The 20352-nt window shown below is 34.7% G+C and overlaps 3 protein-coding genes across 3 annotated transcripts; 1 reads left to right on the plus strand and 2 right to left on the minus strand.

The window, feature by feature from the left end:
• Window positions 1-202: 202 nt before the first annotated feature.
• LOC123884708 (mitogen-activated protein kinase kinase 6) lies at window positions 203-5091 on the minus strand. The gene is made up of 8 exons (XM_045933870.1): window positions 4901-5091; window positions 3586-3670; window positions 2359-2493; window positions 1828-2052; window positions 1526-1708; window positions 978-1201; window positions 518-563; window positions 203-413 (listed from the first exon to the last, which is right to left on the minus strand). Exons 1-8 carry the CDS (start codon window positions 4972-4974, stop codon window positions 321-323), a joined length of 1065 nt encoding a protein of 354 aa, XP_045789826.1. The 5' UTR covers window positions 4975-5091; the 3' UTR covers window positions 203-320.
• A 2246-nt stretch (window positions 5092-7337) lies between these two features.
• LOC123887117 (peptidyl-prolyl cis-trans isomerase CYP28, chloroplastic) lies at window positions 7338-11793 on the plus strand. Its single transcript, XM_045936407.1, has 2 exons — window positions 7338-8079; window positions 11480-11793. Exons 1-2 carry the CDS (start codon window positions 7395-7397, stop codon window positions 11686-11688), a joined length of 894 nt encoding a protein of 297 aa, XP_045792363.1. The 5' UTR covers window positions 7338-7394; the 3' UTR covers window positions 11689-11793.
• Window positions 11794-16538: 4745 nt separating this feature from the next.
• LOC123887185 (30S ribosomal protein 3, chloroplastic-like) lies at window positions 16539-18076 on the minus strand. Its single transcript, XM_045936467.1, has 2 exons — window positions 17785-18076; window positions 16539-16965 (listed from the first exon to the last, which is right to left on the minus strand). Exons 1-2 carry the CDS (start codon window positions 18001-18003, stop codon window positions 16681-16683), a joined length of 504 nt encoding a protein of 167 aa, XP_045792423.1. The 5' UTR covers window positions 18004-18076; the 3' UTR covers window positions 16539-16680.
• Between the last annotated feature and the right edge of the window lie 2276 nt (window positions 18077-20352).

The raw sequence follows: 20352 nt of genomic DNA on the forward strand, positions 1-20352 counted from the left end.
GAATCCTACTGAGACATCTTCACTTTAATGTATTTTCAATCACTAATAGTTTAATATATACTCAGAATATACATGTCTATGCATACTCTTTTTCTTTCATTTCCAAAGGGATATATTGTTAAGAAATAATGACTAGTTTACAATAAGAAACGATCATTTTACAAATCAGTTTCAGGAAACTGTAATGAAGTCAACAAGGACATAGACTAGTATATTTTATATATTATAATTTCTAAAATAACACTAATGACGAGGAGAAATTTTGCTTAGAAAGGTTATCATAGTCAAGTACAAATTTTACATCATATATCTTATGAAAATTATCTAGCAAAATTTACAGGAGGTTCCAAACCACCTACTAAAATTCCAAGATCTAGATCTTTATCTTCAAACTTTTTTATGAAAGGATGATCCTGAAAATACAATGAGATAAGAAGAATTATAAATGGCGAATTTTATACAAAACATAGGAATTAGTTTGTTTTTCTAGATAAAAAGAACAGCTTATCGTACTAACCAAAAGCTCCAATGATGTTGATCTTTCGCGAGGATCCTTTTTTATGCTGTAATTATGCCAAGAAATGAACTTAGAAAGAAAAGAGTATGTTTAGAATCAACAATCATGGCGATGTTGTGTTACATAAGACAAGTCAACAAGTGATTAAGTGAAAAATGCAGAAATGAGGCAAAAGATAATCAATGTTATCTGCTTATGTTATTTGGATATGATTGAAATTTAATCACCACAATTTTTAGATTGACAAATCTAAAAAAGCAACTGAACAAGTAACGAAAACACAGCTACGATGCAGTGGCATGTTTGAAACAACACCTTAGTTAATATCACAGTTTTTTTTGGTGATTTTCTTATAGACGCACGCCAATACATAAGCTCAATATATGCTTCTACGTTGATGTCTATTGAGATACGGTTCCAAACACATAGCAAGAAAGTAGTCAAAAGGAATAAAAATTACCAGGATGACACAAATGAACAGAACTCAGGAGAGAATTGATCAGGAGGAGCAGAAGGTGGAGGACTTTCGACAATTGCTTGCAAAAGCTCATAGAAACTAGGCCATGCTTGCTGATCTTCAGATTGTATATAAGGAAACCGTCCTATGGCACACTCGAGTACTACCATCCCTAAACTCCAGATGTCACAGCTGTAATCATAAGTACTCCCACTGATTCTTTCTGGCTACACAACGAAATCAACAAACCAATACATAAAGTATATCATAACATTCTCCATGTGGCTGTTAATGCAAGGGAGAAAAAGAGGGTGCGAGGCATAAATTTGAAGAATATACTATGCAGTTTCTGGTAAGAATATCGCTTATTATTACGAACAAGTATCGCAAGAAATGCACGAATAATACATGCTTTCTCATGTATGGTCGGCAAGAATTTGATTGGTCAAATATCATATTTTCATGCACTCTTCTCTTTCTTGTAGAAATCATTCGTAAGAAATAACAGAGTTCTTCTTATAGAACAAGCTTAATGAAGAAAATTCACGTACCGACATGTAATTATAAGTTCCAACAAATGTATCTCTTTGGCCCATTGTGCTTGCCAGCATAGCACTAACGCCAAAATCAGTAATCTTCACTTCCCCTTTGTGATTTACTAAAAGATTGGATGGTTTGATGTCCCTGTGTATCACATGTCTTTCATTGTGCAAGTAAACAAGACCCTGTAACACCTGGAATATAGACACACAAAGGATTAACGTTTAACAAACAGAACACTACCTTGACTCGACTGTTGCTAGGACGAGAATCTGCCAATTTCAACAAGAAATATTATGGTCAAGGATGATACCTGCTTACAAACAACAGCAAGATATGGTTCCAGAATTGTATTAACTTGTCTGATTACATCTACGAGAGAACCACGGTCCATGTATTCTAATACAAGAGATATAACTCCATTATTATAGAATGAGTGATAGCAAACTACAACATGTGGACACTGTGATGCTTGGTTTATTTTCAGTTCCTGAACAATCTGTTTCCGAATATCCTCTTGTACATTCATCTGAATGGCCTGCAATAAAAAGTTCAACAAGATGTTCTCCTATCATACACAAGTTCAACTAACAAGGTTGAAAATTATATACAAAACAACATGCTTTAATTTCAAAAGGTAATACTTAACAACCACACAAGATCTTAATGGTAAAATGTTTATTGAAACATGGTTTTATAGATATTATTTACATATCCTAAAACAATATGCATGATCACATGCTATTATAGAAAGAAAACTATGTCAAACTTAAAACTAGCAATGGATAATCATACAGGCAAATCTAGTGATAAGAAACAATTGACAATAGTTATGAATGACAACCTTTAAAGCAAACAAGTTTCCAAGCCACTTATGGCGAACAAGCTGCACAACACCACCGCTGCCTTTTCCGATTACTTTGACGGTCTCAAGGTCGTCCAATGTGAAGTCAAAGTCGAGATCCTTAGCATCTGAAGGCTGCTCAAAGAGACAAATTGCAAGTCTTCAGATTAGATACTTGAAGCCAAAAACAATAGACAAACCAATCCCTAAAATATACAATTGCAAATAGTTGGTGATAAAGTAAACTTAGAGTAAGCATTTAGAGTGAAAAATAATATACATTTAACATCATTATTAAATAAATCAAGGCTGGTGCAAAAGTAGGAATGGGCTGTTCAAACTTAATTACGCATACTATTGAGTCATGCTAGAATTAATAGACAACACTCATCTCCGCATAGAAGGGTATTGGATGCGCATTTAGAAATCAAGTCAAGTGGTTTCTTTGTCTCGTCCAACTAACATTAATCCCTTGTCCTGGCATATGTCCTTGCTGTAACAGTGAGGGTGAAACAGATTCGCATCTGTTTTCTACCTGTGCAAAGACTAAATTCTGCAAGAGGCTTTAAGGAGTCTCTTTAATCCCTTGGCCTCTATTCCTGCGCTACTTGTTAACAAGTTTATCATGCAGCTTTGACGAATATTGTTAGGCCGTGAGTATTTACATGAATAGAAAATGGCAAGCCGGAAGCAAAGATTCAAGCAATTTTTCTACTAGCAGGCAGGAGCATATTATACAGACATGGGAGAAAGCGGGTAGTGGGAAAATTAAATGCAATAGAGATGCTGCAATATGGTCGGCATCAGTATAAGAGACGGATATGGTAGCTTCATATGTGCAAAAACAGTGTTTCGCAGCAGTTTTGTCAGCTTCAAAGGCAAAACCAGCAGGGTGTCATAAGGCACTGGTTCGGTTGCAGGAGTTGGGTGTCCAAAGGGTCAATATCGAGGGTGATTGTAAGGCTCAATTTTGCATAAATGCAAAAATATAATCCATTGTATACAAAACTATAGGGTTAGGTTTGTTTTATCAAGAGGCAAGCAAATTTTGTTGCTCATATCTTGCAATAACTTTGTTACCGTAAAAAAAATAAAAAATCAAGGTATTCAAATTATAGATTCTACCAAAAAAACATATTCGAAATTGCAATCTGAAATAGTCTACCTCTATAACTGAAACTAATAAAACAAAAAACTAGTGGAGAAGTGAAGTAATAGAAAATATACCCTTGATTCCTTTTCTTCAGAAATGAGACGCATCCCTTTCTGGTTCAAGAGTAGATCTCCATCATGGAATGTACCACTTGCAGTCCTAATAACAATTTCAACATAATAATCAATCAAATTCATAAACATGAGGAAAAAAATTAGCTCATTTTATGTTGAAAAAACCAAAATGTGAAGTCTTCAACTTGTATTTTAACTGAAATAGGTCGGTTTTATAATCATGATAATAATACTAAAGCTAAAATTCTAAGCTATTTCAAATTAAAGGGAAGTTGAATCCTTCAGATATTGAGTCCACCAAAGCATTCAAAGCCTCAATCAAACCCTCTTCCATCATCACACCCTGGTCATGCATAGCATCATGGAACTTCACCGTTGATCCTTTTTCCAGTCCCTCGTCGCATTTACTTCATCTGTGGGTTCACCTGAACCCTTGATTCCACATGCATCAACCAAATCACCCTCGACCTTGCAAGCTACTCAGCTTCACTCACCCCACTTATCTCTCAATTTACCCAACTCATCACACTTGACCTCTCCCACAACAACTTCAGCTCAAGCCCTATGAAGCACTGACACTAACACAGACACGGACACCAGACACAACAATGACACATCGATACAAATAATAATTTGACAAAATGATATATTGAATGCAATCACATGTGTCGGTTTTGTTTCAGCGTCTAACACCGACACACGTCGAACACCGGACAGTGCTATAGAGCTCAATCCCCTCTTCAATCTCTTTCCTTTCCAATCCACCGATCCAAATCCTTCTCCGATTCAATCCCTCCTTCCATAACCACTTCAAATCTCTTGACCTTGGCTTTCACACAATTCCCTATCAAGTTCACACAAACAATTTGGGCTTCAATAAACTAACAAGTTCATCCCCAAATTGACCACCCAGTTTGAGGGATGTAGATGAAGGTGAGGAGGAGACTGAGAAACCAAGATCGGCGGCAATTGAAAGAGCGTCAGACATTCCTCCAATGCGCTTCACGGCCTTCATTTTCAAATTTCAGACTGAAATTCTAAAACCCCATTAATTCTCTCACAACCCATCACACAATCAATTTGAGCTTCAATAAACTAACAAATTCAGTCTTAAATCTACAACCCAGTTTCCTAGAACTCACAATCAAGGCCAAATCTTTATCTTGGCATCTCCAAAAAACAATCTTTAAGGGATCAATTAGACTATAGTATAATAAATGTGAATAAAAATGTAAACTTTATACATGAATTACACTTATGAACCCTAAAAATTCAAATGGGTTGGTAAAAGAAAGATAAAAATTGATGAACTTACAGGAATGAAGTGATGGGTGTTTGTTGAGCAGGAACAGAAAGTTTGAGCTGCTTCAACGGCGTCTTTGTCTTCATCTTCTTCGTTGATGAGTGAAATTTTGAGCGTTGATTGATTGATTTCAGAGTTTCTTAAGAAAAGTGAGACAGAAAAGGGATAGAAAAGGGAGAGAAAGAGAAAAAGAGTGATTTGAATGAATTTTGAAGTGTGTTAGAATATAGAAAAAAGTGATGAGAATAAAAAAAAAAAAAATTCAAATCGAAGTGGCCGCCAAAATTATTTAAATAATTTTCTTATGTAAAAATACAATAAAATTTTTAATTAATTCTATATCAAAAAAATTATTTAATTAATTTTTTTGAATAAAAATTATTTAATTAATTAAAAATATTGTTTTTGAATTGTTTGCTTGAGTAAACAAATAAACAATCATTTTGGTCCCTGAAAGTGTCACTCGCTGTCAAGTTAGTCCCTGAATAAAGGAAAACTAAAAAATAGTCTCTGAATGTTAATTTCGTTAGTCAATTAGATCCAAAACGTTAAATGTCTGATAAATGTGATGATGTGACATTGTTACCGAAATATTTTATTAATTTACTGATTTTTTTAATGTCCATTATGAACTTTTATTTTATTTAACATTAATTTAAAAAAGACATAAACATAATAATTTAATTTCTCTCTCATTCTTGATTCATTTCAATTTTCTCTCCAAATTGCATCCACATCCTCTCTCTTGCTGCCCACGACAGAGACGACTGCGGTCAGGTGACAAGGTTTCAATAAATGAAAAAACTTTGATAAATAGAGAGAGCTCGTGACTAGGAGCAAGGATTTGGTGCTTGTTTTTTGTGGGTTGGCTTGTAGTGGTCGGAAATCGCCCGGGTTTAAAATCAATTGGTAGGTTTTCATCAAAGAGTTGAAGAGAAACATAAATCTCATATTTATATTTCAAGATCCGGCATCGTGGGTGACTGGAAACGGTATTTAAAGTGGCGGAGCTCCGACAATGATGGTGGTAGTTTAACGATCCGTTTGGTGAAAGAGATAAAACTTTAATGAGTAGAAAAATGGTGGCGACCATTGGTGTCGGACGGTTTTGAAGCGATGCCGGAAAAATTGAGTGTGGTGGTGGGTTTGTGAGAAAGAAGAAAATTGAAATGTGTTTGAGAGAGGGGATTCATATAGGAAAATGTTGGAAAGGAGTGCATAATCACTAACTTGTTGGGATTGGGAAGAAGTTGTAATCACATAGTTTAGTGTGGTGAGGTGTGGAGCGTGTGCTGTGCTGGTGAAGGGGGGAGGAGAGAAGATGAAGAAGATAGCTAGATTTCTCAATTGGTTGTTTTTTTTTTTTTTTCTTCTTCTTTGGATTATGTGTTTTATTATGTTTTTTTTTTTTAAATTGATGTTAAATAAAATAAAAGTCATAATGGACATTAAAAAAATCAGTAAATTAATAAAATATTCTAATAACAATGCACATCATCACATTTAACGTCTATCTAATGTTTTGGACTTAATTGACTAACAAAATTAACATTCAGGGATTATTTTTTAGTTTTCCTTCATTCATGGACTAACTTGACAGTGAGTGACACTTTCAAGGATCAAAGTGGTTGTTTACTCGAAAAAAAAGGTAAAAATGTAGCTCCACGTCGCAACGTCACGTGTACACCTAGTTGACAGAGTGTTGGGACATGATAGCGTGCATCCACTCCTCATGTTTGTTGTATTGGGACTAAATACAATTAGCGATTTATTACAGTTATCTAAGATAGGGTAACTTTGGAATTCTAAAACAAAATTTAAATCTTCCTTTTCAGGTCTTTCGATCCAAATCAAACGTCAATAATACCGTGACCATATAAGTGCGTGAAAAAGTTGATTGCCTCAAATCTAATTTTTTGTTTGTTTCTCAAGTTGTTGGAAGCAATTTCATTTAGTGTAGGGTTTGTTTTAGGTTTACTTTATGTTGATTGGGCCTAGCCCACTATTTCCATTGAAAATTGCTCATTAGGCCCCTTTGCATTGTTTCATGCCCAAACTGACGAAATTGCCTTGTTTTAGCTTTTTTTATTAAATAAATTTAACAAAGAATTATTTTATAGAAATTTTAAATGAAAATTTGGTTTAATTAATTATTTTTTTACTAAAAGTAAACGATATTCATTCTTTTAAATTGATGGAGTACATCGATGCAATACAAATTCAAATTCGTTAACACACAAAAATGATGAATCTGCGAACAAACTCACAACATTCATATTAATAGCATAAGACAACAAATTACGTAAGTCTATGTTAACCTCCGAATCGGATTAAACTGATGATGGAAAAAAAAAAAAAAAAAAATTCTAACCGACAGAAGAAAACAAAGGCCTTGTTGGCAATATTTGAGGAGTTTATCCAATCCAAGATAGACCCCACAGTGATTGGCTCCTCCAAGTTCTCTGTCTCAACTGCACAATGAAGAAAAATCTCACTACTCTCTTCAATGGCTTCTTCCTTAACACACCCACCACCACCACCGCATCTGCCCTCTCTAAATCCCAAACCCAACTTCACCCGCCGCTCACTCCTCCTCACATCCACCGCCACCACTCTCTCCTTCCCTTCACTCTCTTCCTCCGCCATACAACCACCAAACCCCACCATCACCGACCGTATCTTCATGGAATTCAGTCTCTGCCCAAACTATTACCTCCCAAATCGAACCCTAGGTGACACCATTTCCACTTTATGCTCCGATTCAACTTTACTCGGTCGCGTCATTCTCGGTCTCTACGGTAATCTCGTTCCTCGCACCGTCTCAAATTTCAAATCCCTCTGCATTTCTAACCCTAATTCTAACCCTAATTCCTCTTCCTACAAGAACACACTCGTCCACAAGGTTTTACCAGGTCAATACTTTCTTGCTGGACGTCAAGGTCGTCCTGACAGAGGTGAGGTCCGCCCTCCAAGTTACCTCCCACGCAACACTGAAACAGTGGACCCTAAGGCGTTCGCGCTTACACATTCCCGGCCTGGCATTGTTTCGCTATCGCTGTCGGAAAATGATGATGAAGATGAGATTAAATTTGACCCTGAATATAGGAATGTTGAGTTCTTAATTACTACTGGACCTGGACCTTGTCCTCAGCTTGATAACAAGAATATCGTCTTTGGAACCGTGCTTGAAGGTAACTAAACTAACTAACTATTTTTTCAATGTTTGTTATGTGTTGAAAATAGGCAAGGTGTGTAGATTAGAACAAATTATATATTTTTTGCATCTGTATTGGTTTGTGATACTTTGTTAGGCTATCTCTTACTCAATGTTGTATTCCTAGCACACTTAGGACAGCGTATAGTTTTACCTTAATGCTTGATAGCAAGCAAGTTTACTGACTAATCTTAGATATCATATGCTGTGATACCATTTTTTTTATAAAAGAGTTGGGTTGAATCTAACTCAACCCTACCAAATCGGTTTATAAACACTTGTCAGACAACAATGATATCCACGGTGAAGCACGGACACGACACTGACACTTCGACACCGATAATAATTTCGAGAAAATGACATAATTCAGTGTAATCATAAGTGTCGGTGTCGTGTCGGAGTCCGACAACGATGCCTGTCCGACACCGGGACACGCCTAATCTAAGGAGTGTCCGTGCTTCATAGGATATGCACAATTAGCTTCTTTCAAACTCAAGAAACATGGGATTCATCTCTTTCAAAAACCATGAAGCATAGGTATAACACCCAAGTCGATTTATCTAGGATAACGATTGAGACGTCAATAACTGAATTTGGATACATTAAAATTACAGAATAAAATTTTGTTCAAGTACAACGTATATTAAAACACTAATGTTGTAAGTAATAGAAATTGTATTTAGTACAATAGTTTGCAACGGAAATACATATAATATCCGAATAAATAAATATATTAATGCAGGAAAGAGAACTAAAACAGATAAATAAATTCTTCAGCAGTCCTTTGCCTCATCTGTCCTTACTTCAGTCTCTTTCTTATCCTGATTAAATCAACGTGTTTATCTGGAAAAACAAAAGGGATTGGGGTGACACTCTAAGCCTCAGTGAGTTCCGCCTACACCTAGGGTGTTAGTAGTTGGGGGACTACCTATCAGTTCATAGCCTAATTAGTACTAATCCTAATCGATCAGTAGTCATCGGGCAACTATCTATCAGTCATATTTTGTCACTGCTATCCATAACGAGATTGCAGTCTGGGGGAAATTAATAACTATTAATTAGTAGTCAGTCTAGGATGATTGATCATGACATAGGATTCATAATATTCATTTCTTTTCATAACATATATAAAGTGTGACACAAATAATTATCTGAGTTGATTTTACGGGATTATTCGAGGTGAGTAGTCTCGAAACATTCCCGTACATACCTGGCTAAATTCCCTATCATATCAGGGCTAGAGCATTTGGTCATACCTCACATTTATTAATTATCGTAAGTACTTAGCACTGAAATTCATTGCTTGTGGCCCAAAATCCAGTTAATGCGCGATGTCGCAACTAGGTATCGTTTAAGTAGCTTAGACTCAGACCGCCGTAGCACGTAGTAGAAATTTTGGCGGAGTATAAGGGAAAGCCTTTGGTGGAAGTACCCTTGAACTATTTTCAAGAAATAACCAAGATAGAAAAAAGTGGGCGAACAATGGGGACAAAAATCCGAGAAGGAAAAACTGGAAATTGGCTGTAATGACGAAAATGTGTAAACAAGGAGATGTGAGCAGATATCAGAATAGAATTCATAAAACCCCATTATTGTGCTTTACTTTTGTTCTATTTAGTTGACATAGAATAAGTATGGAGTTCCACTTTCTCTCTTCTCTCTCACTGTTGACCGTAGCCCTTTTTCCCTTATTCAAACTCGGAATTTTTCCTTCATTATTAGAGCTTGCATGCACAAAAATTGAATCGGTTTAAGCTTCTAGGTGTTGAGGAGCCAAGGAAGACGAATTGTAGCAACCTAGTGAGGTTTTGGGAAGGTTTAAAAGGACATGACTGCAGTTTGGAGAAGGCTTGAAGTTGAAGCTTGAAGAAATTGAAAGAGTTGGTTGTAAGCTTCAATTTACTCAAGGTGAGTTCCTTTAGATAGGAAGCTCACACTTTTTAGTTGAACAATCCTCATTTTAATTAGTTGTAGCTACTGATTTTTCTATAGTAATTTGGATGAGGGTTTGACATTAATTTTATGAACCCAAAGGGGTTAGCTTTAACTTTAGTATTTTAGGACTTGTAATGCAAGTGTTAGGTTTGTCTGACTTTAATCCACTAAATTTAAACTGATGTTTATAATGCTCTGGAACTATAGAAATAAGATTGAAATGAAGTGGTTTTCGATTTCTGCAGCACGAACGAGTTTTCTGAAAACAGAATTGCCTTTTAATTGATTTTTTATTGCTAAAAAAGGAAGCCTATTTTATAGTTCCAGTAGATCCTTTACAAATGTGGGTTAAAGACAATTACGAACCTAATAACTAGAGCATTAAGGAAAGAAAAGTTGGGAACAATTTAGGCTGGTAAGAGATATATCTAAGGTAACTAAAATTAAAGGTTCAGACATACATCGCGTCTTTGGCTTTATGGTATTTCTATGGGTTAGCTTTTCTATCTTTGGTCTAATGAAATTCTCCATCATACCTTAAACTCCATTTGTGAGTTTAAGGTTCCCTCCAAATTACTTTTTCATTCTCTCATCATATATCTCAACCGGTGGGATTGTCTCTACAATATTCGATCGTCTACTCTCAACATTAATAAATCCTCCTGAGGTGCAATGGACTCAGGTCTCCTATACTCTGGTTGATAAGACTCTACTGCTAGTGGAATAGTTCGACTCAACTGAGTGAGTAATTAAAAGAGTTGAAATGGCTAGGGTTTCGAGTTTCCTATAGTTGAAACTATATAATGTTACTTGTTCTCAATAAGCAACATGGTAATAATCATCCTGTCAAAAATGACAGCATATCTGGAATTGAAATTTCGTTTACTACTTATGACAAAGGTTTAGGCTTCCATCAGCCTAGACTTGTTACTTAAAGATAACTGGAAAGGCTAGAGATGTCTCGTTGACGTTACATGATAACTAGTTCCAAACATGGATTGGTCTGACTATTGTGAACAAAGGAGAAGTGTCTAAGCTTCTACCTAAGTATTTTGTAGGATATAGTTGCTAGGCTTAGCGGCATTGGGTGAACTATTTGTCTGCAGTAAGGGTTAAGCAGACTAGGAGAAACAAAAACTTAGAAATAGAGAGAGCAAGAAGAAAATGAAAAAGAATATCAAGAAAAGACAAGACAATAAACAAAACATAAAGAGGCTAGAGATGTTTCTGCTTCTGTTTTTTGCATAAACATTGTACTCTCTCATTAGTAAGTGGTCATGTTTTATACTTCTAAGTTCAAATAGTTTTGGAATAGTAAGTGGTGTATGTTAATCTGATGATACAAGAGTTGTTCAGATATTGGAATATTTTATCTGTTTGACCACTAATCTTGTGTGTTTACCAATTTATATTCCTCAGCTTCTGGTTGAATCTAATTGCAGGGTTGGATGTCATCACAGCCATAGCTTCCACTCCCACGTACCAACCAGGTGAACGAATTCGCCAATTTAATGACTTGGCTGAATTTTTCGGAGACGAAAGGGCCCAGAATGCTCGTGCCATATGGAACAGGCCTCTTACCACTATTTATATTAGTGACTGTGGGGCGCTAGAGGTTACAAAGCCTTCCCTCACACCTTCTCTCCCTTAATTTATTTTCATGTATATATATATATTATCCAAGAGGAGTTCATTTAACTAATGTATATGTAAAATCATACTCAAATTCTTTCAAAGAAAATGATGATTAATTCAACCTAAAGTGAACAAAATGAATGATTTGAAAAGTCGAAGGCTGTGAAGTTAAACATTGGGACAAAACATAATTTTGCATAAGAGTAGTTTAGTTCGCTAACTTCAAAGCTGTGACATATAAAATACAGGCACTGAAGTTAAACATTGGGATTCTTTGGCAGACACTTGAAATTTAGTAATTCAAATCCTTGTTTCTGTATGGTTTTCTTTAAGTAGGTGTGTTTTTAATACAAAAAGTGTGTTACTCGATTAAGTGACAACATTTAATCGATTAAATTACTATTGTTGTACAGGTAAAATTGGCTAATATATGTTTATTCTATTAACAGTTGATTGATTAAACGATATGAAATGATACCAAAATGGCATAAAGACTAAATAAAACGAAGGGTTGAGTCCCAAAACATCATATCCAGGGACCAGTTAAATTTTGGAAAATCCAGTTTTTATAAGAGGTTTTGTGTTGAACTGCATTAGAAAATGATGTAATTTTCCTTTTCTTTGTGGTGATTTTCTGCAAAATTTGCAAGTCAATTCAAGTTATAACTAAGCAGAGCACATTTTTAATTCAGAGCCATTGTTATAAGTTTTACGGAACTAATGAATCACGAGATAACTTTTTATCCTTTACATAAGTCAAGTTGTCTAAAATACTAAAATTATTATTTGTTCACCAAATGTCATACAAGACAAAATTTTACCGTAAAAAAAATACAAGACAAAATTTGTTCAATATCTTAAACTTTAACCTGTCTTATTTTATTATGTACTGTTTTATCTAGTACTTATATTTTGCAGATAAAATGGACACATGTTCTTTATGTTACATGCTCAACCATTATAATATTTTTTTTTGAACAAGTCAACCATTATAAAAATAGTCATATCTTGAATTGTTGGGTAATTTCAAAGAATTTCTGATGCTAGGTATCCCCTATTTGTTTTAGTTTTTAAAAAAATGGTTTTTATTATTTATCAACTTCTATTAAAATAAATTTAACAAAGAATTTATTTTATAAAAGTTTTCAATGAAAATTTGATTTAATTAGCTTATCTTGAAAAGTAATTTTATGTTTGTAAAAAAAAAAAATCATTTTAAGTATTTCACCATATCGTTAAAACTTTTTTTGGATAATAAAATTTCAAAAAATCTCTAAAATATGAAGCTAATATTTTAAATAGTTTATTCATAAAAATCTTTTGAGAAATATTTTTTAAGTTTAACACCATTCTCGTCTGATTCCAATTCAGTTTGAAGGGTTGTGTGACTAGAGCCTAATTCGAAGTTTTCTCTTCCCTCCCCCAACACTCTTATCCTCCTGAAATTATATTTTTGTTCATGCAAATATAATTCGAAATGTATTTTCCGAACTTTTTTTAGCTTAAATATTTTTTTTTATGGCAAAAAAAGTTAGGAAAATATGTCTCCAACTTTATTCGCGTAATCCTCTTATGGAAGGCTGATACAGTTGCAATGGATTCATTATAACCAAGGGTGTGTTTGTTTCGGGGATTAAAATTATAATCCTAGGATTATTATTCCTTGGAATATTATTGCTGGGAATATTATTCCTATCAATATGTTTGGTAAATAAATAAAGTTCCTTGGAACATTTTTAAAATAAATTCAATTAATATTTTAAAATATTAAAATAAAAAAATAAATGAGTTAAAAATAATGGGAGAGTGGGGAGTTATGGGTGGTTACTTCTTATTCCCATGGGAATGTAAGATTCCCACCATTTAACATAGGAATAAAAAGTGGGAAAGTCATGTGTAATTCATATTCCAAGGAATAAAAAGTTCCTAGGCATAATTTTTTAAAACTTGAAACAAACATAGGAATTAAAGATTCCCAAAGTCACATTCCTGGGAATAAATTTATAATCCATGAAACAAACACCCCCCAATAGATTCTAAGAAACTGCTGAAAGGTTTATTAAAATAGCCTTTCATATACTTGCATAAAATTATAAGAAAATAGTGCATAAAAATGAAAACTAAGTTATGGGTTTATTTTGGTACAAAAGATGGAACTGAATTGGTGATTACATATTTAAAACATGTTTATGCCTCTTTCTTGTAGCTATTATACCTTTGGTTAAATATGAGGAAATAGATTGATATGGAGATCATATCATGGAATAATGTTATAATTTGACGAGACAAGTCATCGTCAGCTCCACTCCTACAGGCTTAGCTCTATCACGTCATGAGCTCCACTCCTACACGCCCAGCTAAACCACATCATGAGCTCCACTTTCAAGTGTCCCATCTGCACGTGATACGCACAGATGAGTGACCTAAGCTAGGCGTGTTCCACCTCCACGTGATCCGCACGGACAAGTGACGTAAACCACGTGGGTTCTAACACCACGTCCCCTGTACGGACGAGCTGCTTATGAATCTCAATGTCATACTTATTGGGCCCGGATACCTCAACCCAAGAGAAGGTCCATTAGGTTAAGGGATGCTGCACTATAAAAGGAGACACTTAGGAGAAAAATAGAGGGACTGATTCTTGGTCAAAGATAGTATATTGTAATGGTTATTCTCTTGAGTGCTCTAGAACTCTCTAAGGCAGCTCACCTCTTGTATTCATATATACGTGAACGGGAACATTTGAACCTTTGCTCAAGAATTTGGTTAGTCAATGTTTAGTTTCCATACAAATAATGCACCAATAATAACCAATTATTGCATAGTGAGTTTTGGAAGAAGGTTAACCAATAATGTACCTATTCCAATTAATTAGCAATTATCGCCCAAAACCTAGCTGAGATTTTCATGACCATTCATAAAACAAACACAGATTAATCTTTAACCTATGCGCACTCCATCTCCACGTCAAAATCTTTCATGAACAAGATAAACAAACACTGAACACGACATTCTAAAATAAATTATATAGCTCAATGAACTTATTGCCTATAAAGCACAAATACCGAACACGACACTAATATGTCAAAACTAATAACAATTTGAAAAAATTACATAATTCAATTGATATCAGACACTGATGCGTGTCCTACACCGAGACACGTCTAATTTAAAGAGTGTTTATATGCACTTTATAGCTTGTTGCTGTCATAGAGCTCATTTTTCGACAAACTTTAAATAAAGCTTGTTGTAAAATTACTACACCTTTTTGTTCAAAATGAGTCATATATGACCAGCATAAAAAGACACATCTCTCAATGTCATTTGCCGGCTCGATGATCAATCCCACAACTTGTCCAAAGGGCTTAAGCCACAGGGATAACTTGAGGCGTCTACTGAGAGTCAAAGATCCTACGGTGGCTTAACAACCAAATAAAATACATCCATCTTCTTTATCTTCCTAAAGAACTTCACTTATCTTCTGTTGAAGATGTACTTGTCTCTTGACTCTTCAAACATAAATTTGTTATTATTATTAAAAATTGGGGAAGGGAAAATTACTAATTCAAGTGACACTAATGACTATTTTACAATTGTCTCTGACAGAATTTGAACTCAGCACCATAAAATTACATAAAATAATTCGACCATAAATGAAGTTGTAATATTTAGGTTTGGATAATTTTTTTTTTATTTCAAAATATTTACCACAAAATCTATACTACTTCATAATAAAAACTTCACAAAGAAGCAAATATCAATACTTCAATAGTTTGAATTATTCTCATACACAATCACACGAGCGCAAGCAGGAGCAGAAACGAAACAGCAAATAGAAGCAGAAGTGAAACAGCAAGCAGGAGCGCACACGAAAATAAATAGAAGGGACAACAGAGAGTAATGCAAACAGAAAATCAGTTGTAAGATTAGAGAATAAAATGAATAATGGACCATTCTCTATAACCTGAGACATGGATTGGTCACAATGGATACTGATTGGAAAGTAGGTTCGAGAGAGAACCCCCTTAGCTCGGAAACTATCTTATCTGTTGCTTCCATTTCAACCGAAGTTTAAAGCAAACTTCTGTTCACTGATGGTTTCAAACAGGAAACCAAACAAAATGCAAAATGTGTTCATTCATGGGACTTCAGAAACCATCAAAACATGCTATAAGCACAGGACTAACCACAATTTAGATGCCATGATTTTAATACGAAAACTTATTTTTTACTGTACTATCTAGAAACAAATAAATCCACGGAAATTTCCTAGTAGGCCATAACGAAACAGGCTTCAAATCCAACCGAGTTTGGTCAGTGGCATGAGAATAAAGTTAAATTCAAGAAAAGCAAGAAACCAAGTGAATCAAAACCAGGTAAAAAAAACTTGCCTAGTTAATAGAAGTTGCTAAAGAACGAAAGAGTAACGTTTAATGAGAAAACCACTACTCACTTGTCCGAAAGTCAAGAGGACAATCCGTGGTCTGTTTTATGTTCATCCAATTATAGGTAATTTAGGTGAGTGTGACATGGTTCAGTGTGACAAACAGACTTGTCGAAAACAGGTAATTTAGGTATCAGGTAAAGATAAACAAGATCACTGCTTCGCATTATTACATGTCAATATGTTATAAACAGTTATAGATGAAAATTTGACAAATGCATTCAACAAGATATACTAGAGTTTTCGGATTAGTTAGCACATGAATACAGAATAGAATGAACGAGTTGTTTTCACTTATTAGCATAAGTTATGATCAAGTCTCAACAAATAACAGAATTCTATGGATTAGCTTATTTTGGAGAGTGTTTACAATCAGCAAATCAAATTATCGTCACACAGAAAGTTAAGTGATAAAACTATGATGATAGAACAAAAAGTAAATATTCATCTAAAAGAATTTGGCGCTTGTCTGGTATACATATAGTAACAACAAATGCAACACAATAAACATAACATTAAAGAGGTGAAATATCCTATTTGATACAAATATCGTAGATTTGAACCTTACGAGGATAAGTTACCACCACTTTGCTGCCACAAATTGATAATATCAGTAGCTTGATTGAGAAGAATAATCATTTGCTTTTGAGATATCCAAGGCTTACTCTCTAGCAACTCCTTAAGCTCTTCCCAAGCATCTTTCCTCGGCCAAAAGTAATAAGGGCTTAGAGGAATGGTTCCATGGCCAGGTATCATTTGGTCAAGTGCAATGCCGATGTTCTTCTCCATCCAAATGAATTTCAACACAAGTCTTGGTTTTTCTGTTGGTTTCACAACCACTCCTAGCTTCTACATCACAAAAACCATCATAACAGTTAACAAAAGTGCTTAAATTAGAGAAACTAAAGAGCTTAGTATTTGTTTGGTTTCACAGTAGGGAAAGTCAAAACTCAAAAGTGATTTCTTTTTTTGGCGTAAACCAGGTATCCTCTGCTTGCAACTGTAGAGACTAATCCCTCGAGCCTTGTGGGACCCAAATGGGCGGCAAACTCTCCCTAAGAGTTTTAACATTGCTGCATGCCCAAGCCAGGGATCGAACCCAGGACCTTGGTTAAGCTAGAATAGATCCACGTCATCTCATCTAAATGCTCTTGGGTAACTCAAAAGTGATTTCAAACATAATTGATTTCGACATATTTGAGTGGTGTCGTTTGGAATTGATTCTAACTTGAAGCTACGCTATGTAGCTCTTGATTCCAAACGTAATTTTTACATTCAAATTTATTATTCAACTAACCTTTATGTGAATCTATCCAAAAGTCCAAACTTATACCACTTCACATTCAAAGCATAACTCACCATTCTTGAATGTAAGTTGAATGGTGAGTTATCCAAAAGTCCAAACTTATACCACCCACATTCTTTTCAACACCCCTTTTAAACATTCTCATTGAAACTACAAAATGGGTGCTTAAATTGTTTTATATTAAGTAAAAAAGCTAAAATTAGAGAGAAAAAACATCCTTTTTAAACATTCAAAATATCAAACTTAACAATATCCTAAAATTTGAGCACCCCTTTTAAACATTCTCATTGAATTTGCAATAAAATTACAATTTAAGCACCCCTTTTAAAGAAAAAACAGAATTTTGAATAGAGAATGAAAACCTGAGATTCAGATTGAGGCTGAGGCTGAAGAGAAGGAGAAGATTCTGAAGAAACAATATCTTCAGCAACAGCAGCAGAAACAGTAAAACGGTTTGTTTTCATCTTCATCTTGATGTTGTTGGTTTTGTTGGGTCGAATTGAAAAGGTTGTAAGAGGCTTTGAAGTGGTAGTGGGAAGAAGAACAGACATTGATGGTGATGATGATGCTAACATGTTCATCGTTAAAGCTCTCGAATGAACGAAACTCCACAATGACAGAACCACAATTATATCATCATTCGTTCTAGATAAGGAACCTGTTTTTACTTGCACCCATGTAATTTTTGTACTTCTTTTTCACAATTTTTTTTTCTTTTCCATTTTTCCATTTTTAAATTTAAATAAATTTTGATTTCTTTATTATTATTTTCGATAAGATTTACTTTATCGAAAGATATAACTCGGTAAGATTTCAACTATCGAAAAATATCTCTGGGTAAAATTTACACTACCGGGAAATTTTTATCGGTAAAATTTGCACTAAAAAAAAATCTCCCGGTAAATAGGGGACATGAGAGGATTCTGATCAATTCTAGAGGGTGAGAGCAACCATCATTAATTTTTTTATCCCTATTTTCACTAAATCATCAATTTGATCCTATTTTAAAATCACTGAATTTTTTTTTAATGGCAAATATAATATTATTAATAACCAATCTCTGCACAAGACAAACAGAGCCGAGAAAAACGGAACTACAAAACACAGGCGCTGTATATAAATGGAACAACAATGAAGAAAATCAAAACAGACACCACCTAATAGAAGACTGCTTCTAATCTCATTCTTAGAAGGATACTCCTCAGTCTCCAGACCACCAAAAAAGACATCAACCCGACCCATAAAGATGCAACTAGATTCTAACTCCCAATCTCGAATCAAAAGTGATCGACCCATCAGATCCAAAGAGCAACTCCGCGAGCCAGAAAATGATGCGACGATGGTATGAAAACCTAGACAGGTAAGTCTCAGCTCGTCGTCCGCCTCCAAACAGTCAACACCGACGTGAAAGAGGTCAACCAGATACAAAGAAACCTGCAAATCTCAGCAGATTTAAAAACCAAGAGAGACTCAATACATAATCCTGCAAATCTCAATAGATTTGGAAGTAGTCAGAGAATCCCGTATCCAAGAAAACCAATCCCACGCAGCATCGACCACACATCATCGACGCCAAATCCAATCACCACCACACCCCTCATCACACCCAAATCAGATTCATCGCAGCTGTCGCCGCCACCAGGTGTCAAACCTGTCAAAGAATCGTTTCGGGAAGAAAGAGTTGAAAACAACCTTCTCTACCTCTGTTGGACAAAAAGAACCTCCAATACCACGGCCAAACACCTAAAAACATACCCACTTTCCATAGGTTCTAGTTCAAATGACAAAAATATACCGATATTGTTAGGCCGGACATCATGACCGGGGTTCGAACCCCAGATCCATCACTTGTGTGTGTGAGTTTATGATAGCTTTGTCATTTCGTCTATGTACAAAAAAAAAAATCCATATGCACTGTTCACAAGTCCTAACTCAAATGGTAAAAATATATCGATATTGTTAGACCGGACGTGATGACCGGGATTCGAATCCTGGATCCATCACTTATATGCGTGTTTATGTACAAAAAAAAATTCACACGCACTAGCAGCACAAGAGAGAAATTAAATAAACTAGCATTCATATCACAACAACTTCTCGGACATACCATATAACATGAAGGGTCCGTTTGTTTCTATGGAAAGAAAGTAGGAGAAAAAAATTACGCAAATTAATACATGAATTTAGACTATTGATTTGCGTAATTTTATTTCCTCCTAGTTTTTTTCCATAGAACCAAACGGAAGAAAAAAACAAAAATTAAAGACATAAATTGAACATATGGACGTAGTATGGATAAGCCAAACAGGTAGCACTATTGCAAGATGGTGTATTTTTTTCACCATATTAAACTATACACACTGTGATTTTTTTAATGTCATTTGACGTATCAAACTTGTTTAAATAGCATGAACAAATTCATGTTTAACTTGATCGGTCTCTTAGAACTATATGAGTATAGAGAAAATAGTTCTCAAATCGTCATTTTTTAAAAGTTTCATTTTTGTGAAGTGAATACGTTTATTTGAGTCAATCGATGAACGACGATACTCAATAAACCACCCTTTCACTTATCACTACAGTTGAGGATATCGTTCAATTGACTCTTCAACTCTATCATTGATCCTAACCAAATTTGATGTCATTATTTAGTAAAATGTAGCTAGGTCATAATTTATTTTGGATGGGTAAAATTTGTGACTATAAAAATTTGGATGGGTCAAAATGTAGCTAGGTAAAATTTAGGACTGCCCCCTCTTCCCCTCACTCTCCAATTTATATAAGTTTCAATACATTGTAGACTATAAAAATTGTCAGTGTAATATAAACTATTGGATTTATCTCCTTTTAATCGTTTATTTATAAATTGAAATAAGTGGAAATTACTCATTAAGTATACATTGTGGTAATTCCCCATTAAGGATAAAGTA

The sequence above is a fragment of the Trifolium pratense genome, linkage group LG5 (genome assembly GCF_020283565.1).
Source record: "Trifolium pratense cultivar HEN17-A07 linkage group LG5, ARS_RC_1.1, whole genome shotgun sequence".
Lineage (NCBI taxonomy): Eukaryota > Viridiplantae > Streptophyta > Magnoliopsida > Fabales > Fabaceae > Trifolium > Trifolium pratense.